Genomic DNA, 19846 nt, shown 5'->3' with positions numbered 1-19846 from the left:
AAGTGAGAAGACAGACCACCAGAGGACAGGACACAGCTGGAACCAGGGGCAGCGTGCGAAGCCAAGGGAGCCACAAAGATTCACCTGCTTCCGCAGTCTGGGCTCAAACCTGCTCAAACCTCACTTCCCCGTTGAGCCTAAGGGACCACCGAGGTACCACAACAACCCCCACCCAGCTCCTAATCCCCTGACGCTGCTTTTTTCTCCCTTGGCACTTAGCACCTTTCTCCACCCAATACCATTTACTAACCTCTCCTGTTTCTGTCTGGCTCCCCCCACCCCCAGAATGAAAGTTCCATGAGAACGGGGATTCTGTCTGTTACATTCACCGCCGTATTCCCAAGTACCCAAACAGTGCCTGTCACGTAGTAGGTGCTGACGAAATACTCACTGAAAGAAGGAATGGAAGGGAGTAGAACCTGTTTTCATTTCTGCTCCTGCGGGAAGGGCAGCTGACGACTATGGTCTTCAGGACCGGCTGATGACCGACGGATGAGAACACGTAAAATGTAATCACACAGCGCAAAAAGGTGAAAATGAAGAAAAGAGCCAAACGGACCTGATACCACCATCGAAGCATTATGTGTGTGCTCCAAAATGCCTTCCGGGAATGTTCTGACAGGGCGCAGCAGGGCGAGGGCGCTGCCACAAGGCACGGAAGGGGCACGGACAGACCAGGTACCAAGAGGGAGCCACATCCCACACCGCGGGCAGGCAGAAACCCTCCAGGCCTCGAGCTGTAGGCAAACCCCACCGCCTCCGGAGGCCCGGGGATTCCTCCCATCAGACAATGCTGGGTCGGCCATCCACCAGCTCTGCAACGTTGGGAAAGTTACTCACCCTCTCTGTGCTTCAGTCTTCGTTGGAAAAATGAGAGGAATAAAAGGGCTGCTACGAGGAGTCACCGAGTCGACATCGATAAAGCATCAGGCCTGGGCCTGGCACACAGCGGGTGTGCACCCAGGGGTCCACCCTGACCGCACAAAGAGGCCATCCTGTTCGGCAGGGGTCTAACCATAAAGGTCGCACGGGGAAAAAAAAAAAAATCAAAGTTTACACAGACACTGCAGCGGTCCTTAATCAGGGGCGATCCTGTCCCCCAGGCGGTACCTGGCAGGGCCCGAAGACATTGCTGGTTGTCACACACGAGGCGGAGGCCAGGGAAGCCATTAAACGTCCAACAACGCACAGGGCAGCCCCACACAACAAAGATGAACTGGCTCCAAATGTCCTCCCGGCCAAGACTAAGCAACTTCTGATCCGGAGTGACCGCTGCCCCAAGGGGACCCTTGACCCTGACAATACACGTGTCCTGATGTGGGCTCTGGAAATACAGTAACCCTGTCCCGGCCACGCTGACCATACCTCCTCCCAGAGTCACCGGGCAGGAAAGTGCCCGCCCTGGCAGGACCGGGCGGCCCGCGCTCAGGGCCTGAGGGACTCGGGGGAGGGCAGAGGCAGGTGGCACGTCCCCAGGCGGCCACCCCTGAGCCGCTCGCTGCTTCCCGACAGCCAGCTCCCGTAAGGCGTGGCACCCAGGGCCCGTAATCCCCAAAGCCCAGGAAAGCTGCTTCCATGTAAGCCCAGGAGTGAACAGCCCTGTGTGGGGCCTTTTTGGCTTTTCCAAATCCAGCCTTCTGGATGAATCACTGCCTTCTCCATTCCAACACGCGAAGAAACCCAACCCGTATAAGATGACACGTTCCCTGGGCCCATTATACTGGACATGACAGAATGCAGAAACACCGAGGCAGAGTGAGGGCAGGGGACCGATGGGGAGGAGGAGGGGCTCCAGCAGGGAAGGCCTGGTTAGCTCGAGTCCGGTTTTTCATCTAGAAACGGGCACATGGTCAAAAAGGAGAAAGGCAGGGGAGGCTCTCCTGACCGGACAGGTAAACCAGACAGGCATTCACCTGGCGTTGATCCTGAAGGTCAGGCACATGGCCAAAGGCTAGAGAAGCCCCACACTGGCTAAGAGACAGGGTCAAGTTCCACTCTGAGGACCTGAGTGTCCACCGGAGTGCTCCCTCCAACCCATTCGATCTAATTCTCAAAGGAGGAGAGGCCCTCGCCAGGCCCAGCCTCTCCTGAAACCCCACTCAGGAGGGTTTGCTTGTGGAAGGACCAGAAGTCCTCCCGAAAACGCTTCACCAACAAGGCAGTCTGGAGGCAAGGATCTGAGACAGGAGGAGTGAACACGGATCCCCAGCAGCAACAGAGAATCAAACACTCCCGCCTCAAGGGGAAAGGTGACCTTTCGGGTCAGGGGGGTGACACCAGGCCAACACTTCCTTGGCTCTGAGTGGCACACCGACGGGGGTGGCACCCCACATGTGTAAGTCCCACAGCGACGTGGACACAGAAGCGGGGTCCAAAAGGCCCCTGCAGTGGCAGGTTTTTAGTTCTCTGGTTGCTGAACACGGAGAAGGGATCCCAAGGGAGGACCAGGGCGGCCAGCGTCTCGGGGGCATTCGGGGTCTTGAGGGTGGCATTTATTTCACAAGCAGAACGGAAGCATCCCCCTATTTTAATCTGTGTGGCATCGCTGTGCAGGTGCATTTCCACTTGGACATCCACCCAGCTCGTGCATCGCAGCATCGCCCAGGCAAACCTTCCAGAACAGGATTCACAAGGAGCACAGCGGAAGAACTAAAACAGGGGAGCGGATCTGGCCAGGTTTGGCAATTTTGTCATCCCAAGAATTCAGCTGGGCCAGCTAGGAGACTTCATAGGTTTGGTCTGGTTTCGTTATTTCCCCAGGAATACCCTACCTCCTTCCCCGGGATCTCAGCCAGCATCTCAAAGTCAGCTCCTGCCTTTGCCTGTGTCTCTGCCCCAGGCAGCCTCACCGGCACCACCACCCACACCCCCTCCCTCTTCCCCCTTCTCCTCCCCCTCCTCCTCCCCCCTCCTCCTTCCACTAAGCCAACTGTCTCTGGATTTGCTAGAAGGTAGGCAGCACAGCATTGCCTGCTTTGAAGTCGACCTCTTCCCAAACGTGACTTCCAGCTCTGGCAGAAACAAGATACTATGTGTCCACATAGCTACCTATAGGAATATAAATATATAAATATCCCTGGCCAGTCATTTCCCCGACCACCTCTCCATTTACCTCTCCCCCGGTTCCAAACAGGAAACCCACCATTCACCAGGAGGTGGGGTAGAGGGATTTACCGAGGGCCTGAAGCCCACGCCCAGCCTTTACCAGCCAGGTCTCCCCACCCCTACCTCGAGGTCTGACTGCGTGAGCCAGCCGACCCCTGGGGACAGCAGCTTCTTGCTGGTTTCTGCTAGAGGGTTAAGGCAAGCGCCCGTTACTTCTGCACGGCTTATCAGCCACAACCTGCTTCCCTCATGTTCGAGCACCCAGAGCCAGCCACGACATAGCTCCGGAACAGGGACCCTGGACTTGCCTTGGAGACAAGTTGGTATCACGGTGCCATGTGTCGGATTCTCTGGCTGTAGCCTTCTCCCCCCACCACTGCCCTGCCTACCCTCGGCTTCACACTCCCATCTCAAACAGAATTTCCTTCGACTCTACCCTGCTCATAGGGGTGGCTAGGTGTCTTCTGGGTACCCTCCTTGGCCTCCACCCACAGACAGGCTCACAGACCCCCATCTAACACATGGCAGCCTCACGTTCAACCTCACACCACTCACACTGGAGGAAACACCAGCCATCTCCCCTCCTGCCGGGGGATGCAAGGCCGAGGAGGGCCGCCCGGATCCCAGGTGGGGACCCCCGCTCTGACACCACAGCTGGGCACGAGACAGCTGGCGCATCCTGACCCCTTCCCAGGAAGGCGGTCCTTAATGTCACTCTTTGATACGAGCCCAAATGAACCAAACCAATCAATCTTGGAGGAACGGGTGAAGGATGAAAGCACAAAACAAAAGCATCAATGGTTTTCCAGAGGACAAGAAGACACTTGAGATTCCTGGTTCACTGTATTTTCAAGGAGTCATTTGGGGGGCGCCTGGGTGGCTCAGTTGGTTAAGTGGCCGACTTCAGCTCAGGTCATGATCTCGCGGTCCGTGAGTTCGAGCCCCGCGTCGGGCTCCGTGCTGACCGCTCAGAGCCTGGAGCCTGTTTCAGATTCTGTGTCTCCCTCTCTCTGACCCTCCCCCGTTCATGCTCTGTCTCTCTCTCAAAAATAAATAAACGTTAAAAAAAAAAAAGATTTTTTTTTCAAGGAGTCATTTGGGGTTTTTACTTTTTCTTTATTCCCCCTACTGCCCCAAAACCATTCATCCGGTGTCTATTCTTTCTCAACACCTTACTAATGGCATCTAGCACTCTGCCACGAGGTGGAAATGGTTATCCCCGCTGTAAAGATGAGAAACGGAGGGTCGGAGAGGTTCAGTTAAATTAGTAGAGTTCACTAAGCAGAAGCGGGTAGAGAGCTAGGGTCGCTCAGTGCCCATAAATGGACTCATTGCCATGCCTCTTCTTGTGAACGTCCACTGCCCAGCTCAAAACGCATTATTGTCTCCCTGTGATCAACCAAATTAAGAACCAGCCAGTCAGCCTGGCACACGAGGCCCTCTAGAGCCTAGTCCCAAAATCCAGTTGCCCTACGACGTGTACCCACACTCCCCCACCACTCCCCCCATCCCCCACATGCCTCCTACAGGACCACTCCCGAAGCCCCTCAAGGAAGGGTGGTGGAAAGCGAACGGGCTGCCCGGGCCCGGGGTCCGTCCTTCAGCTAACACCTTCCCTTCCCTCCCGAGGACGTGAGCAGCGCAGACCAGGGGTCTCAGGTTGACGCACTTTTTTTTTTTTAATGTTTATTCATTTTTGAGAGACAGAGTATGAGCAGGGGAGGGGCAGAGAGAGGGGGAGACACAGAATCCGAAGCAGGCTCCAGGCTCTGAGTCGTCAGCACAGAGCCCGACGCGGGGCTCGAACTCGCAAACCGAAAGATCACGACCGGAGCCGAAGTCGGACGCTTAACCTACTGAGCTCCCCAGGTGCCCCTCGGGTTGACACAGCCGTCAACTTTACATCCCGGGAAACCCTTCCCTTTCTGTCCTCCACCGCCACCCTTAACCCTTAGGCAAGTGCGCTTCAACAGATATCCCTTCTTCTCTCCTTACAGCCTCACCCACGGCCAACCTGCCAAGGCCTGGGGGAGACTTAACGTGATTAAAATTGTAAAGCATTTAAGATGCTCAAAGGAGAGACATCCTTGAAGTGCAAATTATTAATTCAGGGGGACAGAGCCAACTATGGGAGGGGTGATCTACATAAATGTAAAGGAAATACTTTTAAACAATATTACATGTAAACCGATTGACCTCACACCTGACGCCTCAGCACTGAGTCCCGAACGGTGTGGCAATGCCCACGATGCTTCTGAGCACCTGCTCCTCCCGTTCGCCTTATTAGATCTGCAATCCGAGGTGCGGCGGCTTTCTGGGTTTTGCCAAATGGGAGAGTGATGGTCCTGGGATGAGTTATTTAACAGGCAGGGCACACAGTGACAAGCCCGGGCGGCGGTGCTGAAGCAGCAGAAATACCAGGCAGGCTCCCATCAGACAATCCCCCGAAGTCTAATACTGAAGCCTGGTACCCCCGTGAAAAACATCAGGGCCGAGAGACACAGGCTAAGCATTGACTTGCATACTATGAAACAAGAGAAGAAACATTAATTCCACTTGCACCTAAAACACTATAGCTAGTATTTAAATTCTGCCTTTCGTCCCACATTATCTTTTTTATGTCCATACTTTACAAGCTAAAAAAAAAAAAAAAAAAAAAAACTACATATTTCCTTTTATCATAAGGATGAACTAAATCTGAAGAGAGGCTTTTTAGTCTTTAAATCCCTGGAAACAGTTCAGGAGGAAGGAAGAGTACACAGTTTTATACTCTAGATTAGGAAATTCAAGACGGCGGGGTTTTCTATTCAGGTCCTCCAGAATGGTCTCAGGGCTTCGACTTTCATACCAGGGTCCACAACACTAAGTTAATGAGTCTTTTACTGCGATTTCAAAACCTATTGCATTTACACACCTCTTCCTCAACTGACAAATCACTAAACCATTCTAAGGGCCGGGATTAAATTTTATGGTTCGTTGACAGAAAGAATAGAATCCCAAATCACCAATCCATGTATAATTGTTCATTTCCCACACATTTTTTCCTACCTGATCTCTTATCTCCCACTAGGTCACAAAGAGTTCTTAGATTTTTTTTTTTTTTTTAATTAAGGATACCACTTCAGAGGCCAACACAGGAGACCCCCTCAAAACCCTGCAGCTGAAGCCCACAGGGGAGAAGTCAGCTTCTCTGGATGCTAAGGCCATACCGTTGCTGTTTCTAATCACACGTTTCTCATGAAAGCGGCAAACCAAGGAAAAGAGCTCTACCAGTGTGGCTTATTTGTTTGTTTTTCTTTTGCATGAAAGGCAGAAGGCTCTGCCAGGTCCCACCAGCACACCAAGCCATGCAGGCCCTGCCAAGGCCCGGTTTACTGCACAGCAAAAGTTTTGAAAATAATTCCAGGTTAACGCGAGCACAGTTTTCAAAGGGCCACACTGCTCCTGCTGCTCGCCCGCCGGGCTCTTTACCATCCAAGAACAAACAAAAGCCTTCAGGTACATATACAGCACTTCCCTGCATTACAAAAAGAACGGGGCTAAGGGCACACTGTTAGCTCAGAACTCAGCTAGGCCATTTCAGCACACGGAACGACTTCATTTCTGCTCCCTCCAGACAAAGCAACTCCACACGATTCCCCAAGATTAAAACAAGATACCTATCTCTATCTAATACCTTCAGGTGAGAATGAATGAATGAGTTGAAACAAACAAACAAACGAGGGAAACCTCTGAAGCAGCCAAACCCCATCACGGACTTTACAGGTCTGACTGTATGGCTAAAAAAAGTCCGTTCATAGACACTCGGTCCCGTTTGGCTTGTTCCAGAATACCATTCCCTGCTTCCTGCCCAACCGGCGGTCCACCTCCATGAACTCAGAATTTCCTGGGTTTGCGGTGACACCAAACATCACAGCGATGAGGGTTCCAGGATTGTGGAAAAGATAACGCTGCTTTCAAAGCCTATTAGCCACCGAACACCACAAGCCAGCCGGCAGCAGGTCCACGGCCAAAGCCCTCCTCTCCCAGCACGGCCGCAGGACCGCACCGTCGGGGCTCCTCCGGCCGCTCGATTTCCTCCCGGATACGCCCGGCTGTCCAGACTGGCTTACACGGTCCCCACGGCCTAACCGCCCGACCCTTGGGAGCCTGCTCAGAGCGCCCACAGAAAAGGGACCATCCCCGCGTAACGGCGAGCGGGGCTGGGGAAGACAAGCGCAGGCGGCCACGTCCGGGCCGCGCCGGGGGCCGAGAGGGGAAGGTCGGGGGAGGGTGGGGGCGGAGATGTCCGTGGCCGGCCTCACTCCGGGCGCAGAGGCGCGCTGGCCCTCCGCTGACAACCGCCCAGGGAGTCTCTTTTACCCGGCACGGGGCCGGCTGCGCCCCCCGCCCCCAGAGGTAAATGGCAGAGAAAGGGGCAGAGACCCCCGACATGCACCCCCCCCCCAACACTCCCCGCCACGGGGTGACAAGGGGGAAACGGGTGAGGATTTGCAGCGGCTCGTATCAAACGCAAGGGAAGAAACTTGGACTCCTCTCTCCCGTACATGACACTTTGGAAAGGCAGCCGCCTCTCCCTCCTCTCCTCCCCACCCCCTTTTGTGTGTCCCACACCCCCACCGCTTAAACTTCCCACCGCAGGGGTTGGGGCTCCCGGCGGCCGGACAGGACTCAACTTCAATTACGTGTGGCAGACGGAGGGGGCCGGGCGGAGGGGCGGGGGGGGGGGGGGGGGGGGCGACGAGAAAGGCGTCCGGGGCCCCCAGTCCTGCGGGGCCGCGCCGGGTCGCCCTCGCCCGAGTCGGACCAGCGCAGAGGGGCTGGGTGCGCCCCCTGCCCTGGGGACTCGGCCGGGAGGCCCGCGGCGGGGAGCGGGGACCCGAGAGGAGATCGGGACGGAGGAGAGCGGGAAGGGAGGGAGCCCCCCTCGTTGCCCCGCGGCCACGTCCGAACAGGGGGGTCCGCGGCCGGGCGGGGGGCGCGTCGGCGCGGGAGGGGCCGGCGGGGGGAAGGGGAGTCGGGGGCTTGGGTGGGGGGGGGGGGGGGAGCCGGGCCCGGGCAGGGCGCCCCACTCACCTTCCTGCCGGCGCCGCCGCCCGCGCCCGCGGCCAGCGCGGAGCCGCCCCCCGAGTACATGTAGTAGGCGATGCCCAGCACCCACAGGAAGGCGAAGCAGAGCAGCATCCGCGAGCGCCGCCGCATTCTCCCCTCTCGGCCGCCGGCCGCGGCCGCCGCTGCTCGCGAGTGCTGCCTGGGGCCGGCGCGGGCGGGGAGCGGGCCGGGGGAGGAGCGGAGGAAGGGGAAGGGCGCGGCGGCGGCTCCTCCTCCGGCGCGGGCTGCTGCTCGGCGGCGGCGAAGGCGGCGCGCGCTCGGCGCCCGAGCTCCGCCCCGGGCCGGGAGCGCGGCGCGGCGCCCGAGCAGGAAGCGGCGGCCTCGGAGGCGGCGAGCGGGTCAGGGAGCAAAGGGCGACCAATCGGCGGCGGCTGCGGGGGCCGGGGCGCGGGCCGGAGGAGGGGATTACCGCGTCTCCATGGCTGCAGCACGCGGGGCTCCGCCGGGAGGGCCTCCGCGGGGCCGGCCTCGGCGCCGCCCCCGCTCGGGCCGCCGCCCCGCCTCCTCTGCGTCCTCCCCGCCGCTGCCCTCTCCGCCCCCCGTGAGTGACAGGTGGCTGCCCGGGACCGGGCGGAGCGCGCGCACACGTGCGCACACACACGTGCACACGCACCGGGGACGCCGTCGGTCACGGCTGCCTTGGCGCCGCCCCGCCGAGGCTGTCATCTCCTCGGTCCTGGGTCTTTGGGACCGCCTCAGACCCTTAACGGGCTCGCTCTTACCACTGGCCGGCCCACCTGAGTTTTTTCGCTGCAAACCCGCCTCCTGGCCCCGACTTAGCTGCTGCTCGCTGCAGTTTTCTTACTAATTTTACAGCAAAACATCCCCGATCCCCAGGTGTCAATTTTATGTATCCATTTAGTCAGAGGTGGGCGGGGGGGGGGGGGGGGGGGCGGGAGGGTCTAGCGGTCGAATGAGAGAGGTCAAGGGAACATTTTTCCGAGGGTGCACAGCACTTGAATAACAGGATTATTTTGTTTTATATTGTTTTTAGTAACCATGAAAGAGGAAGAAGGGAAGCAATATATATTTTTTAAATCTTTTCCTTTCCGTTTGCTGCTTTCTTAAAAGAAGAAAGGAGAGTTACGACATAAGCATCTTAGGAAAACACTTCTGTCTTGTGACAGAATCGCTGTCACCTTGAGGATGCCCTTGCAACACGCGAACTTTCCCGTGCTCCTAGGAAAGAAAGAAATGTTACTTGGCACTCGATACTTCAAAAGTGATATCGGGGGCTTCCGGGTCTGGAGGATAATGGCAACTGCCTGAGTCTGAATCCCTACTCACATCTTCAGCAAATACAAACACAAACAAACAAGCCTTCAGCGCGACTAGGCGAGGGAATGCCGTGATCTGAACTTCTAATTGCTTCTTAAGTAGAAGAAAGAAAAGACATCAAATTCCGGCACAGCTCCCTCCACTGTTGCCAAGGACTTAAGTGAAGTCCAGGCTTAAATCCTCTACAAAGAGAAAGTCCAACACCAAGCACTAAAAACTGAACACAGGTCGGGTACTTAACAGGGAAGAGGCTTGAAAGAGAATGGGACAGGAGGTGGCCGCCTTGAAGAAGCCTTGCTTCTGGGAAAAGTCAAATAAATAAAGAAAGGGTAATGCCCTTTGGAGGCCTGGCAGTAAAGGGAAAGAAGGAAGTAAAAAGGGCAAATTAAAGACCCTGCGGAAATAAAAGACAGCCAGGCCCTCCCCCGCCACTGTTATCTATTAAAAACTGCACTTCACTGTACAGATAGAAGAGAACATTCCTGAACTAGGAACCCTGTGTCAAAATTCCTAGTAACAGAATAACATCAAATCGACTGCATACCCAGCCACCTCAAAAAGACAGCAAAACATTATTTGCATTTCCTATGATGAAAAAATGAATCCTAACGTTTTCAGCTGATGAAAATACACACACACACACACACACACACACACACACACACACACACACGAAACCATGAAGCAGGAGAAATTGTAACACCACACATCAAACTACCAAATTGAGCAAAGTATCGTGTATTTGGACACACGTGTGTGCACATATGCCTACATATCTACAACTACAATCCGAAATTCGAAAACTAAGAACAGACTAGACAAAAATGAGGAAGAAACGCAGCAAAAGTTGACCAAATGCAGGAAAGAAATTGAAAATAAGACAAAACTGTCCGAGAAACAAAGAAAAATTACAAAATGTCCGAGGGAGAATAGAGTCAAATAAAAATATGTAAAAGGACCCTGAGGAACGGCAAGAAAATAATCAAGAAGTTGAAAATGAGATAAAGAAGTAAAAAGTGTTCAGAGATAAGTGGTTGAAATGAAAGACAGTAAAGAAGAACCAAAATACATATAACCGGAGCCCTCAAAGTAGAAACACAGTGAAACTGAGTGAATATTAAAACTGTAATCCCAGATGTCATGTTCAACATGATAACTCTATTATGAAAGATACATGGTAACATGTATGATATATTTGAAGGTTATTAAGAGAGTAGGTCCTAAGAGGTCTCATTACAAGGAAAAAACATTTGTTGTCTTTTTTTGTATCCATATCTCATTTGGATACATATGACGGATATTAACTAAGCTTTAAAGTGGTAATCATTTCACAGTATAAGTTAGTGAAATCATTATGCTGTGCCATTGATACAGTGCTTATGCAGTATGCCAATTATAAAATTAAAAATGGGGGAAAGCTATAATCCCAGGAAAGAATTCGGAAATAAAAGAAAATTTGAATTACATATCAAAAGTCACTTCCGTGTACCTTAGAAAACTCTTCTGGAATAATCAGCTCCAAACGTATCTTAGTCAAATGATTAGATTTTAAAGGCAACAAGATCAAATTACTCGTAGAGTAATACAACGCAAGGCAACAGGGAAGCAGCATTTACAAGAAACTCAACGCAAGGAAATACCAGCCAAGGACTTTTGTGTCCAGCTCCAGACAGACAGATCGGAACTGGGTGCAAAATATCAGAGACCATTATATGCCTTTCCTGGAGAATGAGCTTCCCCCAACCAAAAGAAAACTGAGGAAACAGCAAAATGACTGACGGAGAGCATTTATATATTTAATTGAGAATAGTATGTACGTATTATACTTTCTGATTAAGTAAGACGGGTGCCACTAAAGCAACTGAAGGAGAAGGGGGAGAGAAAAGGGAAAACAGAATCCTATCATTGTCTATTAAATAGGTAATAGATAAAAGTCACATAATGATAGTCACATAATGATCTCATCTATGTGAGACCACATCAAATGGATAGATAGACCAGATGTCAAAAGGTTCAGAAACAGGGGTGCCTGCGTCGTGAGTTCAAGCCCCGCATCCGGGCTCTCTGCTATCGGCTTGGAGGCTGCTTTGTATCCTCTGTCCTCCTCTCTCTGCCCCTCCTCTGCTTATTCACTCTCTCTCAAATAAATAAACTTAAAAAATGATTAAGAAACAAAGGAAGGAACTAAAGGTGATATAAAAATGTAAAACGTAAAGACAAAGCAAAATGCAAATATCCCCAAATATTGGAACCCTATTCTAAAATCCTAAGAGAAAAAAATTTTAGAACAGCAAAGAACAGGGGTGCCTGGGTGGTTCAGTCGGTTGAACGTCCGACTTCAGCTCAGGTCCTGATCTCACAGTTTGTGGGTTTGAGACCCGTGTCAGGCTCTGTGCTGACAGCTCAGAGCCTGGAGACTGCCTCGGATTCTGTCTCCCTCTCTCTCTGCCCCTCCACCACTTGTGTTCTGTCTCTCTCTCTCTATCAAAAATAAATAAAAAATTTAAAAAAAAAGCAAAGAATACATACTAGATATTGGGGGGGGGCACAGTAAGTATGGCATAATACATGTAGTAATTATAAAAGAAAATAAAATGACAGAGTTGAGACTAAACCATATCACTATATCATTTACAAATGGGCTTAATTTGCCTATGAAAAGATTTTCAAATTTGTTCATAAAAGAAAACCCAAATCTACAAAAAGCAGGAGCTGTGATCCTAGTATCAAAGTAGAACAGACCAAAGGAGACCAAATGAAACAAAGAAGGACACTTTATAGCCCAAACTTCAAGTCCCAATGAAGGTGTATCAACTACCTATCAGTTAGGATGTACAGTTATTGATCAGAGAAGTAAAACCATTATTAAGGCTATAGAGTAAGGGACCTATGATAGGGCTTAAACTTTGTACAATGTTGAGGGCAGAAAAGAAGTCAGTGGAAGTCTGTTTCCAGTGTGTGTGGTAACAGGTCTAAAATCACTATAACGCGCACACGTGGCATTCAAAAAAAAAAAAAACAAGAACAGAAACAAAGCTGGATGTGGCGGTCTGGAGTCACTGAAGTCACCGAATCTTGAGCATGTGGGGTCAAGGAAATAAACAAGTCACATAAACACAAACACTGTATGATTCCGCTGATATGAGGTACCCAGAGTAGTAAAAATTCATAAGTACACGGTTTCGGTTGGGGAAGATGAAAAAATCCTGGAGGTGGATGGGGGTGATGCGTAGCACGGCAGTGTGAATGTCCTTCGTGACACTCAACTGCACGCTTGAAAACGGTTCAAGTGGGAGATTTCACGTTACGTGTAGTTTCCCTCAATTAAGAAAATGACGTGGCAGATGGTTTCGCACACATCGTAGATGTGGGGATAAAGGAGTAAGATCCAGCGTATAAAGAACTTAAATATGGGGATGGGCCAAGCACATAGTAAGACAATGCGTGGTAAAGATCTTAAGGGTCTGTAAACGTATGAAAAAATATGTTAAATTTCACTCATAATAGAGTTGCAAATTAAAACTACAGAGAAACTATGAAACCAGCCCCCCCACCCCCTGCCCCGAGACATTGGCAAAAATTCAAAAGCTTGAGAAAACGGACCATAAGAAAGACTAAGGAAGGCTTCTGAGAACAGATATGGATACATTATATTTAATAATGTATTATAGGGGCCCCTGGGTGGCTCAGTTGGTTAAGCGTCTGACTCTTGGTTTTGGCTCAGGTCATGATCTCACGGTTTGTGAGTTTGAGCCCCTCATCAGGCTCTGCGTTGACAGTGCAGACCCTGCTTGGAAATCTCTCTCTCTCCCTCTCTCTCTTCCCCTTCCCTACTCTCTTTCTCTCTCTCAAAATAATAAACTTTGAAAAGTAATATCTTACATATTATATTTAATAATATATCCATATCCATTTCCAGAAGTCTTCCATAATATGTCCATATCTGTTCACAGAAGCCTTCCTTCTTCTTGTTATTATTAAATTAAAGGGTATTCTTTTTTGTTTTTTTACAAATTTTACACATTTTTTAATGAGTATCTGCTTATTTTGCCAACACACACACACATACTCAGACGCATACAATAATGGTATACCAGAAAACAATGAAATTAGTCACCTATAAAGGGCGAGAGGATAAGGTAGAAGGGATAAAAGGAGTTACAGTTCCCTCAGTATACCTTTTTCCTAGCTTTGACTTTTGGAAACATGTTCAAATAAAATCAACAAAGACGGCAGGAGGCGGGAACCTAAAAATGGAATCCAAAGAGAAAGACCTGAACCTAACTATGTTACAAATGAATAACATACCTATACTGCAAGGAGGTAAAAGAACGAATATGCATACCTTTTAAACAAAGTACTTGGGCTATATAACCTCAGCCTAGAGAATGAAAGAACTTCAAACAATTTTTGAACTCTCCTTTATGGTTTTTTTCCCATAGTGTTATGATGTGGCAATTAAGCTGTTTTATGCATATTGTGTGATTGAGCATAAAAGAAAATGTATTGCTTGGAGAGCTAGGGTTTTCACTGTGGAAGAAGGGAGATATGAGATGGAATGATGTATAATGAAAGACAAGGAAAGGGTGAGGAAGGCAAGGAAGATTCCTGTAGAGTAAACCTGGAATTAGAATGAACAGTATGAACTGTAAATATATACACATATATATACGTACACACATATACATATACCTATATGTACATATTTCCTGGATCTGTCCACTGAAAAGATCCCAGAGCAATGATACCTCAGTAGCAATGAGCACATCTTGCAACCAGATCTTGGTTTCTAACACCATTCTCCACCATAAGTTTTCCTTGGAGAGATGACTGATTGAACGACTAGAGCCTAGAAGGTACTAGATGAGCCTAGAAGATCCTGTTGTAATGAAAAGTAAGAAATAGTGGTGGAGGAATGTTAGAACATCCCAGGTGCCAGCTGGAAGGGTCCCCACTGGCTAAATCTAGCCAGTGTATATGTATCAAAATAAATATTAAATAAAATAGTGATCTATGAGTACATGCTGATAATAAATAGATAACCAAATGAAGGAAATCGTTTCCATAGCATGCCAACTGATAAATGTGAAGGAAAGGGTGAAATTGAGGAATCACTATCTTGCGACCATCACAGTAAAGATTGGTTGGTGAAGACCCGTCAATGGACACTAAAATGTGTGTGTTTTGGGGGGGGGGGGCGCATGGGAAAGGGGAGTTTGATGAGAAGGAGGATATTCACAATGACCTTCAAATTATCGTTCAACAGAGTACTTATTCATCGCAGAGGGAACTTAGTAACTGGATAGTGGGAAAATTGGACAACACCTTGGCCAGGTGATCCAAATTAACATCACTCATGAGGGTCGGATAGATACCCTGTGTCTGCAGATACCCCAAGAAGGACACATCACTGTTTGGGTATTCTGGCCAAGGATTCCTCACTTGAATCTAATCGTGAATCAATATCAGAAAGAAAAAAACCACCAACCTGAGGAACATTCTGTAAAATAACTGGCTTGTCTTCTGCAGAAATGTCACTGTCATGAAAGACAAGGAAAGGGAGGCGCCTGGGTGGCTCAGTTGGTTAAGCGTCGGACTTCAGCTCAGGTCACGATCTCGCGGTCCGTGATTTCGAGCCCTGCCTCGGGCTCTGGGCTGATGGCTCAGAGCCTGGAGCCTGCTTCCGGTTCTGTGTCTCCCTCTGTCTCTGCCCCTCCCCCGTTCATGCTCTGTCTGTCTCTGTCTCAAAAATAAATAAACGTTAAAAAAATTTTTTTAAAAAAAGAAAGACAAGGAAAGGGTGAAGATCTGTTCCAGATTAGTGTACCTAAACAGACATGCTAACTAAATGCAATACGCGATCCTGTGTGAGGGACCAAAGAAGCCTGTGGAGGACATGAATGGGACAATTAACAAAATTGGACTGCGGACTACAGAGTAGGAAACGATAGATAGCATTACGTACCCTAGCACGCCTTAGCCTATCGTACGGCGTTGTACTTCCTGACGTTGATAACCGCGTTCTGGTTACCCAGGAGATTCTTGTTCTCAGGAAATGTGAACTGAAATCCAAAGTTAAAGGGGCAAGACATACACGAGTTACTCCCAAAATTTCCGAAGAAATATACACAGAGAATAATGAAACATATGGCCAAGATACTAGAAAGTGGTGAGTCTGGGTAAAGAACGTGTGGGAATTCTCTTTGCAACTTTTCTGGAAGGGCGATATTATTTGATATCGATGTTGGTTTCTTTATATTTTTAAATTTTTTTTAATGTTTATTTTTGAAAGAGAGAGACAGACAGACAGACAGAGCGTGAACGGGGAAGGGGCAGAGAGAGAGGGAGACGGGATCCGAAGCAGGCTCCAGGCTCTGAGCTGTCAGCACAGAGCCTGCTGCGGGGCTCGAACCCGCCAACCGCGAGATCAAGATCATGCCCTGAGCCGAAGTCAGTCGCTTAACTGAGCCACCCAGGCATCCCTCAAAAGAGCCACTCGTAGGGACAGAAGCTCACAACTCCCATACCCCGTGGATACGTGTGGCGGCCACCTGCCACAGGCTTCCCAGAAATGTCCTGACTTGCATCGTGACTGAGAAATAAGAATTCATCAATGTGATTTAAGTTAAGGAATCCAGTTGCCCTAAAAATATAAACATTAATGATGTGCTTACTGTATGCCAGGCATTGTTCCAACACCGCTGGAAACGTCCCCAGCAACCTGCACGCAGCCTCCTGGGCTCGTGGACACGGAGCCCCTCAGCCCGCGTTAGGGGAACGTCAAGCCGTTGAGGATGGTGAACCTTGGTGCTCACGCGCCTGGTTCTCGCTTTTCATCTCCTGGATCATTCTGCCTGGGGCCTCACCCCAGCCTCTCGGTCCAGAAGTGTGGAGAGGAGCTCCAGATAAGAGCCAGAACGGCGGCCCCGTAGTCCGTCAATCCCCATAGCTCTTGTCCCCACCTCCCCACTCCCCGAAATGCTTGGGTCATAGACCACATGGGCCTGGGGGAAAGAAGGGCATCACCGCAACAGCCCTAAAAAGGAATTCTGGTTGATGGCTTCGAAGTGGCCGCCCCCCCCCCCCCCCCCCCCAGGCACTCCAAGTCCTCTGCAGTAATTCTCTCCAAGCAGTGTCATGTTGCCGGATGAAAGGCCTGGGCTGCCTGTGCGCTTGAGAGCTGGCCCAGGAAGTAGGGGTCCAGTGTCGGGACCCCTGAAGGACGCTTGGCACCTTGCCCCGGCCGCATTCCACAGGGATGACGGAGAACCGGTTCCTTTAGATTTTGCACGCTCTTGTATGGTAGCCCTTCTCTCCCTGGGCCCTGGACGTCAAGGAGAAGAAGGAGCGGAAGCTTCCCCGACCTTAGATGCTCCTCCCCTTCCTCCCCTGCAGCCTGGGGAAGAGCTTCTAACCAGGGGGCCCCTCCGTTCATCGGGTGAATGAACTCCCGGTGCCCCTGCCCCCACAGTCCCCCGGAGAGATCTGGGATCCCGGGTGAATAGATCTTCAACTCAACTAGACTCTTCCTCCATATTTCGTGTTCCCCCACACACCATCCCATCGAGTGCCTCACGAGGTACGTATTACTCTGCTCATCTAGGAGGCCCGGAGAATTCGGGTAAGCTCTCCCAAACCCTTCGCGCAGCTAGAGGACAGCAGCACCAAGGGCAGAGCCTGGTCACCTCACTCGAAACCCGCAGCCTCCTCCTCCACCCCCTGGCCGCGCCAGCTGCAGAGTCCCAAGACCGGCTCCGGTACGCGTGGATGTTCCGAGGAAGTCTCTGGCTTATTTATAGTTTATACTCCACTCACTTCCAAAGATAATTGGAACCATCTTACGAAGCCCACAAACACACATACATAAGATGTTCAGAGAAGTGTTGTGTAGGCAGACCATGTAATGGGGGATTTTCCATTCCCCCCCTTCCCCCTGCCAGATTTCTAATCCTGGAGAGCTTTGTAAAAATATAATTTCCTGAGATTCCCATCCCAGACCTACTGAATCACAATTGCCAAGAAAGGAGCTGACTTGTAGATACTGTTTTTATTCCACAATACAAGGAGATACAGGAGACTAGGGACAGATTTAAGAGAGAGAGAGAGAGAGAGATCATACATCGTATAGCTGCATGGACTGAGAAACTCTTATGGGCCCAGGGCAGCTCCCCATGTCCCAAAACAACACTTCCCCTGCGCCTGCTTGAGGGTGGACGTGGTCTATTCCGGAAACAACCCATCTTTGGGGCCCAAACAACCTTTCATCACCCAAGGGCCAGAGAACACAACGACGTCCTGTGAACCACAGGTCTTTACCACACCTGCAAAACCCTGAATCTACAAGGAACAAAGCCTAGAATTCGGTTTGGGAAAGCACAATCGTTAGGTGGTCCAAAAGCAAACATCTCCGACTCGAGAATAAACGAAACGATTCTAGACTCTAGTTTGAAGTGATCATTAATTGTTTAGCTGTGAGAATGCTGTTGTGGCCGTAGAGAAAATGTTCGCATTCTTGGGAGGTACAGGCTGAAGTATTTGGAAGGTGGAGTGTCATGACGTCTGCAACATCAAATGACCGTGCGACCAAGTTTTTGTATTTATCCAGGCTTATAAAAATATAAGCCTGGATAGATCTATGGTATATAGAGAGAAAGAAAGAGAGAGAAAGCAAAGGTGGAGAAGAGTTCATTGTTGAATCCAAGTGGAGAGCATTAGTGGAACTACTGTTCTATTCTTTCAGCTTTGTCTATATTTCCAATTTTTCAAGATGAAAAATTGGGAGAAAAAGAAAGAATAGAGAACAAATGAGGGGAATCTGGTGAATAATTACAGTGAAAAGAACCACAATTTTTCCTGAAAAAATAAACAAAAACACAGACATTGTAGCCAGACGGAAACATCCGGCATGCTTGGCTGGCTGTCGGTCGATCAATTATTCAACAGGTGTTTATTACAGGCCTGTGCTGGGTCTAGAACTTCTCTAAACAGTAAAAAGGAAACAAAATTGTACACTATGGAGTTCCCATCCCCGAGGCCCTGATGATTAAATTCCGTTTCATGAAACTTTCTTGCTCTGGATCTAACTCCTTGGGAGAGTCTAAAACGGCACCTAAGCTATACCTCTGTAGGCAAAGACTTTTCAGTCCCAGGAAGACTGTCTTTGTCAGAAATTTAACCAGGAAGAGAAATAATACAGGACGTGCCAGGATGTCAGAAAGGAGAGGTTATGCTAAGAAAATTCCTGAATTCCCCCCAAAGGGCCAGATGTTCTGGAAACGTGACATGCTGTGTCTGGAAGGCCTAGGAAGGGAGGTGAGAGCAGAGCTGGGTCAACAGCAAGGGTGAACGGAAGCAAGGTCTGACCTCCGCCAGGATGAGGGATGCGGGGAGCCCTGGAGACAAGAGAGCTCAAGAGTGAGGCCTAAAGAGCCTGTAGACGTGATCAAGACAGTTCCTGAGAGAGGGACACAGCCAAATCCCATCCTCCTCCAGGGACCAGCAAGGAGCAGGGAAGGCGGGGGAGTGAGGAAGTCTCTGGGAATCACGTCACCCCGGGGCCGGTCAGGCCAGCAGTCAGGCCAGGGATCAGGTTAACAAGCCTAGTGGTAATTTCAGGGGGTATTTTTGCTTACCAGGGCGTAGAAGAACATTTCTCCCCATGAAGATAATTGATCATTCCCGAACATTTTGTGGAATAATCGGGGATAAAGGGTTCAGAGTATCAACTCCTACAGAGATCACAGTCACCCGTTCCGCAAAGACGTTTTTGAGTATGTGCTTTGTGGCCAGGCTCTGCTCTAGATTACTGGAGCACACTGATGGCGAGAAAAGTCTCTGCCTTCAGAAACACCTCATAGCATCTAGGGTAACGTGCACAATAATTCACGGGTGAACAAGTAGGACAGTGTCCCCGACCCATCTACTCTAGACCGGGCTGTGGGAGCAGGGACCTGGGGGGTACGTCCGCAAGAGTAGCCTGGGGGGCCTAAAGATGGTGGTGAAGAGACGCCAGGCTCAGGGACAAATCTTCTAGGCTGCTGTCACCCCCCGCGGTGACGGGCCTGTTGACTTCAGTATCCGCGGAGACAGACAGAAATTGCATTGAAGTATTTCTGACACGCAGCTGTAAGCAGGCGGCTCTGCTTAGAATGATTTATGAAAATGCTTTGTTTTTCTTTTTTGCACATAGTTGACTTTGAGTAAATGAGCCTTGTTCCTGAGGAATTTCTAATCAAGGTATCGCTGTATAAAACAGCCTTTGCCCTCAAGGAACTTACGGCCTTGCTTGAAAGACGGGGCACACACCCGTGGAGTAGACAGGAAGGCAGTAAATAAAGCGACACAGGGCCGG

The 19846-nt window shown here is 50.3% G+C and overlaps 1 protein-coding gene across 1 annotated transcript in view; it reads right to left on the bottom strand.

The window, feature by feature from the left end:
* GALNT2 (polypeptide N-acetylgalactosaminyltransferase 2) overlaps window positions 1-8479 on the bottom strand; it is a 191553-nt gene extending 183074 nt beyond the window's left edge. The window contains exon 1 of the mRNA XM_053910186.1: window positions 8182-8479. Coding sequence (XP_053766161.1) covers window positions 8182-8307 — 126 coding nt within the window. The 5' untranslated portion in view covers window positions 8308-8479. The remainder of the gene's footprint in view (window positions 1-8181) is intronic.
* Between the last annotated feature and the right edge of the window lie 11367 nt (window positions 8480-19846).

This window comes from Panthera pardus, unplaced genomic scaffold (genome assembly GCF_024362965.1).
Source record: "Panthera pardus isolate Hobbes unplaced genomic scaffold, ASM2436296v1 HiC_scaffold_22, whole genome shotgun sequence".
NCBI classification, from domain to species: domain Eukaryota; kingdom Metazoa; phylum Chordata; class Mammalia; order Carnivora; family Felidae; genus Panthera; species Panthera pardus.
Note: the sequence above shows the minus strand (reverse complement) of the source record. Positions and strands in the feature narration are given on the sequence as shown.